General features: G+C 40.0%; 1 protein-coding gene across 2 annotated transcripts; it reads right to left on the bottom strand.

Annotated features, from left to right (window-relative positions):
• Window positions 1–9,079: 9,079 nt before the first annotated feature.
• atxn1l (ataxin 1-like) lies at window positions 9,080–16,558 on the bottom strand. 2 transcript variants are annotated; one of them, XM_040131494.1, is made up of 4 exons: window positions 16,352–16,369; window positions 15,711–15,870; window positions 12,248–13,419; window positions 9,080–11,078 (listed from the first exon to the last, which is right to left on the bottom strand). In XM_040131494.1, the coding sequence occupies exons 3-4, from the start codon at window positions 13,295–13,297 to the stop codon at window positions 9,606–9,608; spliced, it is 2,523 nt and encodes an 840-aa protein (XP_039987428.1). In that variant the 5' UTR covers window positions 13,298–13,419; window positions 15,711–15,870; window positions 16,352–16,369; the 3' UTR covers window positions 9,080–9,605. The 2 variants fall into 2 exon arrangements, with proteins under 2 accessions (XP_039987428.1, XP_039987436.1); XM_040131502.1 differs by lacking the exon at window positions 15,711–15,870 and having other exon boundaries at window positions 16,352–16,558.
• Window positions 16,559–17,478: the final 920 nt, after the last annotated feature.

Raw genomic sequence — 17,478 nt, 5'->3', positions numbered from 1 at the left:
CTATTTTGCCAGTGTCATTTATTTTTTTACTTTGTGTTACAGAGCATTTCTCGGGCTCATAGAAACTCAGTCTGTGCTGCTGTTACTGTACTGTACAATACATTAGTTACCTCTTATATATTTTGGGCTCATCACATTAAGGAATATCGTGCTAAAATGTTCCATTAAGTGGTTACAATGAAACAGTACCTAATGTGTTACTTGCTGACCACAGAATTTATCACAGTACTTGAATTCTGCCAGCAAAGATGCGTTTTTTTGGGGGTTTTTTTTAACCAATCTTTATGGGTAAATTGCAACATGAAAGTGGGTTATTACTATATAGAGGGATAGTACACAGGTAATGCAACCTCTGCTTCATGCAATTTGTGTAGCATTCATGCTTTGTAAAGCTGCAGTACCTTCAAAATGTGTATACAGTACCACTTAAATTTTTATTGTTTTTTTAATTTCCTCCATCAGCAGAAACAAATATGTTGAATCATATGACAGGTGTAAAAAAAAATTTCAACTCATGTCCCTGTTTTTTGTTTCCCTCATCCGTCAGAGCACTGAGGCTAATTTCATGACACATACAGCCCATACCGGGAGAGAGATTAATCTATATTCATTAACCTCATTCCAGCACATATTTATGCAATATGATGTGAATATATTTTTCTTGTGAAATTGTTTGGGTACTTTATTTCTGTCAGTGGTATAAAATTCTTTTAATGTTTAAATTAGAGGCCATGTTTGGATATTCCATGTTTAATTTCCTGCCTGTAAGGTTACCTCCAGTTTTTCTTGACTTCACTTCTCCAGATGCAAACATTTACAGTGTTAAATGGGAAGTTTCTGAAATACCCTTCAAAGAATATCAGAGACAGGGACGAGTATCGGTTCTGTTTGAGTCACTCCTAGACGAGAGTCGATCTACCTGGCTGTTTGTTACAGCAAATGTAACAAAGAAAAAAATAATAGGGATTTTTCTGTGTTTAATCCTCAGAGGCTTTTCTAGGAGTGCATCAAACCTCTATGCAACAGATGTGTTATTTATTCTAAGGGAAATTAATTCACTTTTCACTGAAACTATGCAGAATGCGACTATGATTTAAACGGACTTCAATGTAAAGAGTTTAGCTTCTCAGGCAATTTAACTCAGTGAGAGGGCTCAGAGCCTAGATACGTCACCCTGGTCCATAAGAATCATGTATAGATCTATCACATGTTGTGATAGGGACAGTTTTAGGCAGTCGCGTGACTTTTCCGGAGACAGTTTGTCTTGTGAAATGTGTTTTTCTCTTCCCAGTTCAGCACATTAAAGCAACAGGGTCTCACTGCCATCTTACTCATGACATACTGTACCAAGGGCAGATCAGTGCTCCCGACAAAGGCTTCAGGTGTCATTTCTCTCTTCTCTCAGACTATGAATACTGGGTATTCTCAGAGGTTGCTCTTTTAAATTGCTGTGATCCGCTTTGTCCTACAGTGGAATAATGGCACAGAAAACTTCAACATCTGTGGTCTGACACACTATTGTAAAGAAAGTACTATGAACTCTGGAGTAATGCTGGTCCTGACGAGCAGTACTTTCAGTATGGATTAGGTAAGCACTGCATGTCGTGAAACTGCACTTGTCCTAGAATGGTTCAATATGAGCTTGTGTTCTACTGTTAGTTTATGCTTGCCTGTTTTTTACAGTTTAATCAAAAGTAAAATGTTAAAAAAGTTGGCCTTTCTATATTAATTCTATCAGGATTTTCTCTCGATGTCCATGTTTACAAAATAAATCTCTCTGAAGAAGGCCAAATGAATGAGCTAAACTGCTAATGAGAACATTCGTGCTAGCTGTGATATCAATGCATTCTGACTGGATGGCCCTTTGGGGACGCCATCCTCTGTTACTGGATTAACAGATGTACAGACCATGATGAAACCTGGTGAAGAATGTGGAAATAAACATTGACTTTACTATAACGGTAGTGTCCACTGCTGTTTCCCTCTTTGGCCTTTTTATTTTACACTTATTTTAATGGACACACCATCACACACAATATTCTGTAACGTTGACAGGTCTTCTCTTAAAATGATAAGTGTGGGTGGAGTTTTGGCATAAAATATTCATTTATTTTCTGTGCTTGGATACAATTTTTGGGAACTTGCACAGAGGTATTTCAGTTTTGTTCTTATCTATACTTCTGTTCCACCAAATTTGAAGTTAATACAGACACAAGCAAATAATAGCCATACAATCTTAAAATGTATAAGCAACTATACCTAATTGTTAAATCAATAATGAATACATGAAGTATTTTTGAAATTTCAATATCACTAAATTAAAAGCATTTCAATATGTTACTTTGAGAATCATCTATCTGAATTAATGTTTTTTTGAATTTCCCACTGAAATTTTGAGCAGGTCATGGAAGTGGTACAGTTTCAAATAGCTCAGGGTTCATAAATCCGGATAAAAAATTTCAGGTATCTAATATACATTTTTAAAAAGTATATTCAAGTCGCTTAAATTCAAGAATTCAAATTCTGATCTAAATATTTGATAGTTGAATTCTTTTTGATTTTAAGCTACGTGATATTTTTACATCAGAATTTGACTGGTTCATTTTGAGTCACTTGAATCTATAGTTTTCAGTATCTTCTATCTGAAGTAATAAAACCTGAAAAAGGAAAATTTGTCAGTGTTGTGTACTCAATGGCATTTAAATTTTCAACACTAAGTATTCAGAAGTGGTTCCATTTTATTATTATATATGCAGTTATAATTATTAAAGCTATTATTGTATTCCATAGGATTATAGCACTGCATTTGCCAGCTATATACTTAGTTTTTAACTGTAAAGATCTGGATTCATATCATATATTGGACTTGTGAGGTATTAGTGGTTAAACTACCGAACTGTACATAAAGTAGTTAAATTAGCTCATATAATTTCTCACTTACAGCATTAAAATTATTTTTATTTTAATGCATCAGATAATAAAACAATCATCATGCTCTGATAGGGTCCATTCGACTTCCTTATGAATACATGTAATACTTACGTACACATTGCCAATAATGCTTTTGAACTTGTTCTTAATAAAACTGATGAATGCAGGACTTTTAAATTTTACACATAGGTATTGCTGCTTTCACTTTAGTAAAAGATCTCAAAACGTCTTCCGACACTAAGGGAAAAAATAAATAAAATAAGTACATAAATGTGACTAAAGAGACACAGCACACCAGTTGGATAATCATTTATATTTATATTATTGTTTGTGTATAAATATATATATACATATACATATACATGCATATACATACATACACACACACACATACATATATACACGTATATGTATACACACACGTATATATGTATATATACATACGTATACACACACGTATATATGTATATATACATACGTATACACACACGTATATATGTATATATACATACGTATACACACACGTATATATGTATATATACATACGTATACACACGTATATATGTATATATACATACACACACACACACACACACACACACATATATATATATATATATATATATATATATACACACACACACACACGCATATATACACGTATACACACACATACACGCATATATACACGTATACACACACATACACGCGCATATACACGTATACACACACATACACGCGCATATACACGTATACACGCATACACGCATACACGCGCATATACACACACGCATATATACACACACAGACGCATACACACACACATATATATACACACACAGACGCATACACGCACGCATATATACACACACACACACATATATATATACACGCACGCATATATACACACACACACAGACGCATTTACACGCACGCATATATACACACACACACAGACGCATACACACATGCATATACACACACAGACGCATACACACATGCATATACACACACAGACGCATACACACATGCATATATACACACAGACGCATACACACATGCATATATACACACACACATAGACGCGCATATATACACACACATACGCGCATATACACGCATATATACACACGTATACGCGCATATATACACGTATACACGCATATATACACACATACACGCATATATACATATACATACACATGCATACATATACATATATATATGTATGTATATACACATTATATTGTGTTTACTTAACAAAAATGATAAATGCAATGTCTCCAAGTTAGCTGTAACAATAAAAATACAATATCTTTGTGTCCTTAAAGTACATAGAATTAAAACAGCAAAACAAAAAACAAAAACTGCCCTAAGTAGTTCACAGAGAGGTACAAATATACAGTACAAATCTATTTTATTCAAAAAGGGTACAAATAAAAATGCAACAAAATAGAGATATTAATGCTTTGTTAAAGTCAGGTAGGTGTAGGATATTCTAAGGGAGCACTTTGGGTCGACAACTCTAAGGCTTCTGATAAAGATCAATACATATTGGTACGGCCATACGATATTAAAACTCACTATACAAAGTTCATACAACCTGGATTATATTTGAGGATTGAATGTTACATTTACATCATTGCATATATTTTGCAGATTTAGGCATTAAAAAAAAAAAAAAAAAAAAAAAGATGCTGTTTTTTGTTTTGTTTTTCGATAGTTACACGTCACATAAAAGCAGTGTCACCTTGTGCCAAAAAAGTACGATATCAAATCTGAAAATACACAGACTTCTTTAAAACTTTTAACCGTTCTCATTCTCCTGATTTAAAGTCAACATCAGCAAAACCAAGACCATCCTGAATTCACCTTTACAGTTCAATACTGGATCAAACAACAGGAACCGGTTCACACAGGGAGGTAAATTTCCCACTGCCAACATCACAAAACATAAGAAACCATTACATTACCACCAATTGAAAGCTATCTGTCCGTCTCTGTCTTTATTAAAACCCACCTTCTGTTGTCCAGACTGTAGTACAAAACACAACACAACACACAATCCATTCATTCTAATTGAGAAAGAAAGAAAAAAAAAAAACTACAGAGCTTGTGCAACAACAATAAAAAGAGCAGAAGTGTGCGTGTCTGTCTGTGTGTGTGTGTGTGTGGAATTAATGGATTCCCCTCCATGCTGATGACTCTCGGCATCATAAAAGTGAAAAAAAAGTGAAAAAGCTAATTAATTCATCTGTCCACACACTGATAAAATAGGAATTAAATGTTAAAAGTATGTCGTGTATTAAAAAAAAAAAAAAAAGAAGAAGAAAAAAACAGAACAGAAAATTGGAAAAAAAAAGAAAAAACCCACACACAAACAAAAAGTTGCAGATTTCATGGTTGAACCGTTTGGGGCCCAAATAGGACTCACCGTCGCCTGTTGAGACATCTACATACAAATTTCCGCTCATAAGCATGACAAGAGTGTCAAGGCTGGATATTTCTGATGATTTGCTCTTGTACAGCCTGAAAAGGGACCACTAAGTCTACCATTAGCATTATGCCATGATTTCAATTTCACACATTGTACACAGCAGAAGTTAAGGCATTATCAACAAGCATCATCAAAACTATCTTTACCAAAAAAAAATAAAATAAAATAAAATAAAATCTATCTACAGAAACACACAACCTGTGATTTCTCCGTGATTTTGTGTGCTTTACATTTTGAAACTCTTCAATTTACCAACAGTTTTAATTTTAAAACACTGTTAAGGAGGGCATTTAGTGCAATTACTTACAGCAACAGACTATCAGAGGTGTGAATAAGATTCACTGGACATCTTGGTAGAAGTCGAGCTTTCCTGCTGAACACCGCACACACTGCTCAAAGCAGAGGGCAAAAGAAAAAAGGCTCGTGGCTGCACGGGATGGTCTTTCTGTGAGAATTAACAGGAGGTATAGTCACAGGAGGCACTGCTTGCACCGTTTAAATCCCATCTAATGCATCTTGACCTAATATGAAGTGGCTTGGCAATCGTGCCAAAATAATGCTGATCACACACATGAAAATCTGAGTCACACTCGTCTCGAGTGATTTGGCTCTGAATGTGTGGAATTATAAGAAGACAACAAAAGTTCACTGATCTGTCAGTGTGCTTTACTTAGAGAGATGGGGACCACTGAGCAAGAAATAGAAAGTAACAAAGCAAAAATATTGGTTTATAGTCCTTTAGAAAGGTTATTCAAAGCAAGAAATCCTAAAACCAGACGTTAGCGTAAAATGACTGCATCGGGCAACCTGCCCTACAGCTTCAGAGAGCTGTATTTAAGACAATGAAGGGTACAATACTGAGTTTACTGCATAGAAAATGCCAAGACTACATAAAATGTGTTCAGATATTATGTATATTGCATGAAAGAAAAAAACTATAGGGTGAGCTTCCAATGGTAAGATGTGTTTGCAACTGTAGTAAAATTATTTTCTGAATGGCAATCTCCCATTGCACAGCATTTTAAAGAACAGGTTCACATTTTTTCAAACTGTAAATTAACAGAATACTAGTCTGTCCATATGCACATTGAAAGAGTTATCCGTCATTGTAAACGTTCCTCCTGTTCGTACTGGCCGTAGAGAGATCCCTTCCTGATGTGATTCCAGTTTATGTCATGGGGTGGAGGACAAAATCCACAGTCCTTGTTCTGTGTGGAAATATTTTCTAAATTTCAGCTGAAGCTAATAAGAGGCTTCAGCAGTCGGAGTTAGACAAATCACGTGGATGAATCTTTCAAAGGTAGTTATTTTACTATGAAATCCCCTCTTTGTGTCTCCCTGGACAGTGTTTGCTTGCCGAGCAGCAGCGGAGGAACAGTAACATTAAGAGTGAATGGTGTACCATATTAACTCCAGCTTTGGAAGACACCCGCTGGATTTGTCCAACTGTGACTGCAGAAGGCACATATTAACCTGAAGTGCTTTATTGCACAAAAAAAAACATCTCTTAAATCGGAATAACTACAGGAAGAAATCTTTACACGGCCAGTATGAACGTTAGGAATGATTACAGCGACCAGTAACTCTCTATGGGCATGTGAGAACGGTTTCAAAACAGGTTTGAAAAAACGTGGACCTATCTTCTAAAGCTGCTTGTAATAAACAGCACCAGAGGATGAGAGTCTACTAGGCCCATTTCAGGTCACTAGGTCTCATACGTCTCTCATGGCCGCTCTACCTGCTGACAAGAGGGTCAGGTAGGACACTCAGCGAACCATGAGGGGTTTAAGGGGCAAGCCGCAGAGGAAAAACAGACACACACACACAACAGTGTCTGAGGCTGACGGACAAACTAGTTCAAAGATTTGCAAGTACAGCACAAGCACATTAGTCAAATACAAAACTGCCCACAGCGTAACTGGGAAAGGAAAAAAAATAGAAAATGCAAGAAATATTCAAAAGTTATCAAATGTTTTGGCAGAGGTTAGTCCAAAGGTCTATGACAGAAAAAAAAAAAAAAAAAAAAAACTGGTACTGTGTGATTTACACATGATGATGTGTGTGATGGGAATGTCTATGTGAGGAATGCCGTCTGACTATAAACCTCTGAATGATTTTATGTGTGGTCTAATTGCACTTATTTTCAATTTCACCCTTTTGGATTTTTCGAGTGACGAGGATAAAAATCTGTCAGGAAGAGGAAACTGCAGCATTCATCTTGGCTAATTTGTAAACAGAGTTAAAAATGCAAGTCAGTTTTTTCTCTCTCTCTCTCTCACCACAAAACACCAACAAAAATATTTCAAACATATTCCCTTCATTAAAAAAAAAAAAAAAACACCTACCGTACTGTGATTCCTAATAACAAGGTCAGTGTGAAATCAATGAGTGACATTTTCTATGTGCAACACGAGACAATCGTAAGATCCACCAGATAAAGTATGTCCCTGTACAAAGACAGAAGACCGTATATGTAAAAACAGAAGAGAAGATAACTTGATAATGATCCCAACTCAATTAATGTCAAGCCTCTCTTGGAGATGCACTTGAGTAAATCCATATAAAATTAAAGATCATCAGCAAGATGGAGAATCAAGGAGGAGCAGTTTTATCTACAACGATTTCTTGAGAAATCTGTCAGAGGCTTTGCTTTTTGTAGAACTACTGAAGAATCAGTGAAAATAAATAGTGCATCACCTTTAAAAGTCTGGCTTAAAAGAGGGTCAGATCTCCCACCTCAGATGTATAGAGATATAAAACAGCCCGCAACGAAAGATCAGAGATTAGGGAGCTGTAAAGCCGCGAGCTGTAATAAAAAGAACTATTGCTTTAATTTGGTAACTGAGCAAAGAGTAACTCAAGTTGAGGACAAAGAGAACACCTCGTCAGTGACTCGCTCGCACACAGGGTTTCTCTCCAGGGCAAACTACAAGGCCCTTCCACTCTTCCAGGGGTTTAGACTTAAGTGGCCTGCAGCCAGTGATGTGATAGGGTAACATCTCTCTGGTGCATTCCCACAGGTGCCACTGCCTCCTCTGTTAATTACGCTCTTTAAAATTGCAATTAAAGTCACCAGTCTGGTCGAGGAAAAGCTTTGAGGTATAGCGATGACGAGGGAGGGTGTCGCTCAAGATGGGAACTGATTCTCTGAGAGGAAAAGGGTAAACACTAAATTTTGGATATTCTCACTGATGGTACTGGAATGCAAGATATTTCTAGTTATCAAAGAGAACAAATTCCAGTCTTTATGCAAACACACGCACACGCACACACACACACACGCGCGTTAGAGGGCCCTAACGTGGCCCTAAAGTCCCTCTGTGTGTGTGTGTGTGTGTGTGCGTGTGCGTGTAATGTAAGCAAAACTTTTTTCGGAGTGGAAACTGATTGCTGAACAGACAAACTGATTGATTTATCACTATTTTGATTGTAAGACAAGCAGGACCGGTCTCCTGAAAAGGAAGAAGGGGAGAAAGCATCTCTGCTGACAGCAGAGGTTTTAGACTCCTGCCGGAGAAGCATAATGTAACATACACCGACAGTTAGCGTCAACATTGCCAACTTCACCGCAGGAGCAGCTGGTGTCAGCAACTCCACTTTTTTTTTTTTTTTTTTTTTTGGGTAAATGCTTTTGAAGGAAACGGGATCCTAGGAATGGAGGAGATAAAAGATCACTGGCTGCGATTTTTTTCAAATACATCAGAACCTGCAGAGTTGGTAGCTTGAATGTGCTAAAAAACACATTCTTTGTAGTCCGTGGTCTTCCAAAGAGACGGTTTGGTCAAAAAGGAAGCGAGAGTGTTCTGAATGCGATAGTGACCTCCAAGCGTGGGTATGAGGAAGTGGCGACAAAGGAGGGAGGGAGGAAGAGAAATGCAGTGTGTAAGGACTATGGTAGGCATTTCATCAGCTACATACTTTCTACTCAGCTTTTCTTGTCCCCGTCAGACCTCAGCTGGCTGGGAAAGCACTGGCTCGAATCCTTTATCTGAGTGATTCCCAACCCAAACCAGAACTTCTCACCACATAAAACGATCTCATAATTTTGTATATTTTAGGTGTGCAAAATCTCAAACATTCTGAGGCTACATTCACACTCTTTTTTTCCTCTTTCTCTCCTTGTCAGACTCATTCTTACTCATGGCAGTCTCTTCTATAGTTGCTACCAAATGTGATGCTACTTCCCTGCATTAGAGCGCCCCTCAATGGACAGTTTGACCTCCTGGGGGATGAAAGAGGGCCTTGTGTGGCTGGAGGGGCTTATCTGAGGGCGTGGCCCTTCGTCTCCCTTCATACTGTATCTTTGGAGACCAGGTGAGGACCAGCGCCTCTGAGAAGCACCTAGCGCAGCATGCATCACTCCCATCCCTGCCCCTGCAAAAGCAGAGCCCTCTGTGTGCGAGTGGTAACTGCTCTGGCTCCTTGGATGCTCAGCTGAGGTCCTACTTGGTCTGATAGGCAACTCAGTGTGCCCGACAACCCCCAAATGTGTGGCTTCCTCCTTATCGACAACATCTTTCTCACCATCCCTCTGTCTTTCTCTGTGGATGCGGTCTATCCTGAAATAAGACTGAGGCCGTGACTGCTGAGGTGCAGGGGGCCCCATGAGCTGGTGACCGGGTCCTGATGTAGCGTTGGTTTTGCTCAAAGTCCGGGGCAGGTTCTGCTGTTGTTGTTGCTGCTGCTGCTGCTGCTGCTGTTGTGAATGATGGTGCTGTGGTTGTTTCTGCTGCTGCGGCTGGAGCTGCTGCTGCAAGGTGATGGACACACACACATCTCCTACTTGCAGGTGATGGCAGGCCAAGCCATAAAGCTGGGCTGTGTGCTCAGGGCTGCAGGATGACCAGCCCTGTCCGAACACAAAAAATGGATGCTCTGGGGGCACATCGATGGTCACTTTGCTCTGCTGCTCACCCACAGTAAAGTGAAGCGACACAAGACCCGGTCTCTGCTGGCTGGCGCGGATGTCCACCACCATGCTGGAGTCAATCTTAAGACCCCCACTCACCTCGGCACTCCGCACAAAGTCCTGAGTCTGCAGGTCCTCCACACGCTTCAGTTCCCCAGTAGCCAGCTGGATAATGGCCCCCTTCATGAAATGTGACGGATTGCAGGGAGTCGGGGCGGGAGCGAGGCTTGACGCTAGGGCCTGAGTCACATCTGCTGTAGGCTGGACAGGAGGATGCTGGGGAGGCTGCTGCTGAGGTGTGGTCGGCTCCACCCTTTCTGGGAGGCACACTCTGGCTGAAGAATCAGAGGCTTTAAAGCTTGGGTTAATGGAGACAATGGTGGTAGAGGCATGGCTGGCTGAGGCATCATTAGCCTGTCCTGGGTAGTGTTGCTGTGGTGGCTGGGCCTGATGCTGCGGGTGATACTCCAGGGGAATAAGAACTGGTTGTCCATTGGCAAGCACAACAGCATGGCCTGGTTGTCCCGTTTGCTGCTGGAGACCGGTCACTCTGGGGTCACTGTAACTTGCAGGCTGCGCTGCATACGCAGTCCGGCTGGATATTACGCCTGTGCTCTCTCCATGGACATCTCTGGCTCTCTGGGCACCCTGAGAGAGGTTCAAGGGAGCAAAGGAGACCTCTTTCCGCACTCCACCACCACCTTGGCTAGAGGAAGCCAAACGACCAACCACCTGCTGCACCTGGGAGTTGATTAAAGGAATAGGATGGAACAATTTTTAAAAAAAAGGCTTGTGACATAATTTCAAGAAGACATCCCAATGTTTTCCCACAGCTGCCTGAATTAGGCATGTAAGTATGAAATATCTGTGTGACCCAGGAAATAAATACATCTTAGCCATCTCATCAGTCAAGCCTCAAATTCACATAACACACAATTTATTCTCGTTTCTTTGCTCTTCTCATCAATTTATCAAACAGACCACTAACAGGATGATTTTATTTTTCAGGAAAGGGGAGACATGACAACAACTTTTTGGGACTTCCCAGCAAGGCAGCCAAATGTAAACCATACACAAGGCATTTGGAGCATGTTGGATTTTTTTTTTTTTTTTTTTTTTTAAATAAAATTCTGAGTTTTCCTTATTTTAAAACATTTTCCTAAAATAAGAAGATAGTCTGTATCTGCTCATTAGGACCCTTATTTGGTATTGTTAAGATTTCTGGTTGATTCAAGTGTGTGATTAGCTACCGGTGATGTCAGCCAGCACAAAGCAAGAGGAGAAAAACGATTCTACTTATTAAAGAATCAACATGCTTCCTCCTCCTGCACACCATCACAAAAGAGGCACTGAGGGCTTCACTGAACATCTTTGTGCAACCAAAAATAGCATAGCTTTGGCACAAAGTGGCAATTTTCTGGCTGCGAATGACTGCCCAATTACCTACAGACCCACAGCACACAATAATGGAAGGAAGTACAAGTCTAAAATGAACATGTGCTATCAAGAAATACTGAGGTGAGAAGGTGTACAATTCAGACACAGGCATAATTTGGATATATAATAATAATGTAGACCAATACATTTCTAACACACTACAACCTCTGACAAGCCGTGTTACAGTAGTTAATTTTAAGTGTTATGTTCTTACCATTTTTAGGTATTTCTGTCTATATAAATGTTATAAAGATATTTTATTCCATGATCAACATGAGTGTTATTACATAAAATTTTACACGTTTACACATTTAAATTTGCATTCCACTATCAATAAAGCAGTGAGGAGCCCCCTGTTTATTTAGTTGTTTTTATTATGTAGAACGGTTTTGCATTTACATGGATGTTTATATCAACACTGCGAAAAGTTGGGAAAACATAAGTCGCATTAGGAGGCCATAAGTGTGTCTTACCTCCAGGTCGCTGTCTGGAGTGCTGCGCTGACCAGGTGAGCTCCTCTCCTCCAGCCTTCGGTTCTGCAGGCCTCTGTCTTGGCCATGCTCTTGTGCTGCAGAGCTGGGTCCTACCTGCAGTAGACGTGCATTTCTGGCAGTGTAGGCCTCCCTGGCTCCCTGCTCTTTATCCCCTCCATTCATCTCTGGTTCGTTCTCCTGGTGGGCAATGTGGGGGTCTCTGGTAGCAGTGGCACCCCTGGCGCCCTGAGGGTGGTAGAAGACTGGCATCCCTCGAGAGCTGAGCTCTGTTGCAGGCAGGACTCCTACAGTACCAAGGTGCTGCTGGGCAGCTTGTTCTGAAGGCAGCATCAGTGGGACACCACTGGATGCTGCGACTTTGGCAAAGGTATGAGCAGCTACCTGGGCCTGGGGAGGTGGGGAAACAACACCTTCCTGTATGACAGATGGATAGGGAACAAGGTGGGACACAGAGTGGGGCTGAGGGATGGTGCCTGAGGGAGAGATCAATGATCCTGGGACAAAGCCAGGGGTTAGAGCATAAGGTACCGCTGCATAAGGGGAACTAACGAACTGTAGAGAAGAATGAGGTATCTGGGCATAACCAAGAGGAGGATAGGGAAGGCCCGGATGCTGCAGGAGAGGAGAATGAACGGTGTAGGCTGGAGAGATATGGCTTAAAACTGGGTGAAGACTGGTAGGCGAGTAGGTAACGGATGGAAGAGCCACTTTGTAGAGCATACTGTACTGGTCAACGGGCACCGCTGCTATGCCATCAGAATTATCCACTCCATAATGAAGTCCCGGCTGAGCTCGCAGCCACTCTCCAGATGGGGTCCCTCCCTGAGTGTCGCTGTTGGCTACAGAGTTCTGGATGGAAACCACCTCATCTTCTCCAACACCACCAGCACCACTGCCGCCTCCACTGCAACCACCTGCACCTGCAGCCCCACCTCCCCCGGTCCCTGCAGCTCCACCGCTGTTTGTAATTGGGATGTCCCTCTTCTTAGGAGGCAGGCACTCCTGGTTGCGCTCCTGAGCGGGTTTCATTGCAATCCTCTGACCAAGCGAGTAGCGTTACTGCACTGCACAGGAACTGAGACTTGCAAGCGAGTCAGCCCGCACAGGAACCAGTTCTGAAATCACCTGGCCGACCTCGCCTGTCAATTCACCTATAAAAAAAACAAACACACAAACAAAAACAAAAAAACAAACAAAGACAAACTGCCTCATCACATCATTTTTAAAATGATTTATATACATGTCAAATTAGATGACAATAATAAAACCATACAATCTTTAGCATAAATCATTAGACTGGCCTATTAAGAACTTCACCTGTCTGAGATTTAAGACAGGTGATTTTTCTAACATTTCTGCTTTCTGGCAGTTCAGTCTTTTGCCACTTCTTGGCTGTTTGACATTTGAATGATGGCCCACATTCTCACGTTGCTGAGTGTACACTCTAGTACATACCATTTCATCACAGCTGTTTAAAAAACTGTGAAACTGACAGAACTCAGTAAAGCAGTGAATAATGACAATATGTGATCTATTGCTGCTTTTCCAAAACTTATTCAGGTATTTTGGGTTGTAACACTTGTGGAAAGCTGTCTAGCAATATATCACATATTGTATAATCACAATATGTACATTATGTACAATATGTACAACTAATTATTCTTTTCATTATTAATCTTCTGATAAGTTTCTAAATTAATGAATTATTCATTTAGTCCTTGATATGTCAACACGTAGCAAAAAACACCTGTTCAAAATTCCCAAATCCAAAGGTGACGCCTTAAAAATATTTTTTTTGTCAATCAGTCCAAAACTCAGATATGTCATAAACTATCATATGAGACAAAATCGCAGCAAATTGTCACATTTAAGAGGCTAAAACCAGCAAAAGTTCATGATTTTTGCTTGAATAGTGGCTGAATCGGTAAATCAATTCTCAAAATAGTTTTTGATTAATTTCCTTTCCATCAACTAATCAATCGATCAGCTAATCATTGCAACTCTAGTACAGTGATAACGCTGTAATCAAGGGTAACATATTTGTATAGTGTCATACAAGCTGCCCATTAGACCTGTGATTCCCACCCTTAATTCACACATTTTATCCCTTAACACCCAGTTGTTCCCTTTTTATCCCAGTTGGAAAAATAATCTTTTTCCACGCCATCTAATAATATCACCTTTATTTTCTATATTAGCTTGTTCCAACTCTTCACTGAAACTAAATAACGTTTTCACTGAGGGAAATATTCATACTCAAGACTCCATGATTTTTATGGCTACACCATTCCATCACTAGGAAAGTACTTTTTTTTAATCCAGCTTTTAAGACTAGGATATCTTTGGAAATGTTGTTATCTTCGCTGGATCTGAAATCAAAGTTCTGTGGGTTTAAAGAAAGCTGCACAGGAAGAAAATTCACTATCACTGGAATTGCATGCCTCATTTTCCATATGCAGTGTAAAAGAATAAAACTAAATGAAAAGTTCATTAAGTTCTGCATGACAGAATTTCAGTAAAATGTTTACACATAACAAATTACATAATACGTGACTGCATCAGTTGAGTTAGGTAGTAAATGATTCATATACACAAATCCAAAAGTGGCCCACTTTAAAATGAGCTAACAAAATTATTACTGACCACTTACACTCAGTGGTATCTACTGGTTTTGATGTAATTATATGATTTCTATTCTAACACAGCAGTGAAAGACATCTTCCAGTACAGCTGTTCCACCACAGTCCTGTTGGCTAAGGTTTTAAATACAAAGGCGTAAGGCTGTGCTGTAAAGACGCACCAGCAGAGGTAAACAGACGCGTGAAGTTCTTGGATGTGTTCTAGGAAGCAGATTATGACTCGTCTGTCAGAAATTTAACTTCGAAGGGCTCTTTCTTTTCCTTTACATCAGCCCACGAACCAGACTCGAGTGGGTTCCTGGTTTCACTCAGCAGAGCTGTCCACAAAACCGAGTGATAACCTGCTTCCTGAATCCAACCCCCGATCCGCACTAGATAGGAAACGCCTGCTTTATAAGTTTAGTTGCAGATTTAGTGAAAAATTTAGTCAGAGTTTTTTTCTCCAGTTGCCGCCACACTTCACTTCAGAGTGACTGTTTACCGTTAGCTAGTGGCTGACTTGGCTAAAGTTAGCTAGCTAGTTCGAGTCATCATTTTCCCGTAAACACAGGAAAGTGACAGCATGACACTTCGTACGCTAACACTAAACGTAAACGTCGAGTTCAAATGGCAGCTGTTGTTGTCTGAGGCCATCTAGTTATCAACATTATTTCTCACTGGGCAGGTTCAGACTGGTTAGCTACACGGCTAACACAGCTACAACTGGCTACATGAACTCGACTCACATCTGCTCACAGCTAACATGGCACTGCGCAGGATGCCTGTCACAGATGCCTCCGCTTTGTGTCGTTGTGTAGACGTACCTCCAAATGTCATCGCGAACAGACTTGTCTTTATAAGAAGCTGATATGCGGAGGGACAATTGAAGAAATCAAGGCTAAGCAGTCGAGCCCATATCGAAGGCCAGCAGAGGCGCTCACCAATGACGTCACCAGGTTTATTCAATTTCCTGTTTTTTTTTTTCTTGCACAAAAGTCAAACACGCACATAGCAAGAGATCAGTCAGCATTTAGTAGTAAAGTGGTAAAGTACTGCCCTATCTACATCCAACTGCAGTGTATATATAACACTCAGTGTGCCACCATAACAGAAACTCAAAGGTCATTTGCTTTTGTGGCAGAAAATATGTAAAAAAAAAAAAAAAAAAAAAAAACTGAGGCAATGAACATTTCCTGCTCAGCCTACACAAAATATAACATTAATTACACGTAACAAAGCGAAAAAAGACGACTTCGTGGAAATGCACCAACTTAACGCCGTGAAGCTTTACACAGCAGGGGGAGCTAGAGCCACGTCCACTATAGGGATTTCATTTTAAGACAGTAGTTTCATATAGCTGACCCAGTCACATGAATCTGCACTGAAAACAGATCATTTCTGAAACCTTCCAGTTATTATAGTAAGTGTATTAAAAGTATATACAATGATTGTTATAGAAACTTACCCAGATGCAACCCAGCATACCATGTGTAGTCTACACCTTGATGACTAAACTTGTTCAGACATAATTTTTTTTTAATAATTTGGTGCAGTAACTGGGCTGTTTCTTTGCTGACTAGACTTTGTCTGTTCTTGAGTGGTGCTAATTCTTAACAAATTGCAAAAAATCGAATTGCCAAAAGTTGACCAGCAGTAAACATGGGGGTTCTGGGGTCCCTAAGGGCTCTGGAGGACAGGGAACTTTGTCTGGTTGGTAATCTAGCTTTTACTGTATGGTTTAAAAAAAAAAAAAAATACACACAAAAGCACAAAGCAGGTGTTGGTGCAGAAATTTAAAACATCCGAAAAGGGGTCAAGGCCATTTCAGGACCTCCGGGGCCCTGAGCAGACCCGCAATAGGCCATTTTCACAGCAGGCATTTTTACATGTCATAGCAGGAAAAGCACAGGTGAAATTAATGATATTTGATGGGACCCCATTTAGGGTTTAACGAGACACTACAATGGAACATAACCATTGTAAATGTTATTAGTTGCACCTGTGCTTTTACTGCTGTGACCCGTCTGCTGTGGAAAAGGGCTATTAGCTAGCCAAAGCCTGTATCAAGTGCACTGTGCAGTGTCCTGTATGCAAATGGAGGATGTGGTGATTCATTATCTTCTCAGAGACATTGCGCTTCCAGTCCATTTCGGAACCATTATACTTAACCTCTGCACCTGCGTCACACTGTGTCAAGCGCACTGTACCTAAAAATGTTCATCTTTCAGTATGACGGCCATTAAAGTAAGCAAATTCCACATCTTACATATTGAAACAAATAAATTAGTTACAAACTAACAAAAATGTAATTCTGTTAACACAAATTTTAAAAGAGCAACTTAACCATGCACTAGCACACACTGTGACACACTTTTCTTTGCTGGTGTCCTCCTTTTTTTTTCTCCAGTTAGCCATTTAGTCAGATTTCGTCTTTATGCACTGTGCTCTATCTTACAAAAACCGATCTGCATAAGTTGATATTTTATTTTGTTTGGTGTATGTTAAATACGAATATCAATGTTAGAGCAAATTACCACTAATATTAAAAGTTAGAGCATTTTCAGTATTGTGATATTTATATCTACCCCGGTT

The sequence above is a fragment of the Xiphias gladius genome, chromosome 1 (assembly GCF_016859285.1).
Source record: "Xiphias gladius isolate SHS-SW01 ecotype Sanya breed wild chromosome 1, ASM1685928v1, whole genome shotgun sequence".
Lineage (NCBI taxonomy): Eukaryota > Metazoa > Chordata > Actinopteri > Istiophoriformes > Xiphiidae > Xiphias > Xiphias gladius.
Note: the sequence above shows the minus strand (reverse complement) of the source record. Positions and strands in the feature narration are given on the sequence as shown.

Excerpts from the sequence above, each read along its gene's own strand:
- atxn1l (XM_040131502.1), bottom strand. The coding sequence starts at position 13,297 with ATGAAACCCGCTCAGGAGCGCAACCAGGAGTGCCTGCCTCCTAAGAAG. Across the intron at positions 11,079-12,247 it reads CTCCAGACAGCGACCTGGAG|GTGCAGCAGGTGGTTGGTCG; the intron begins GTAAGACACACT and ends ATCAACTCCCAG.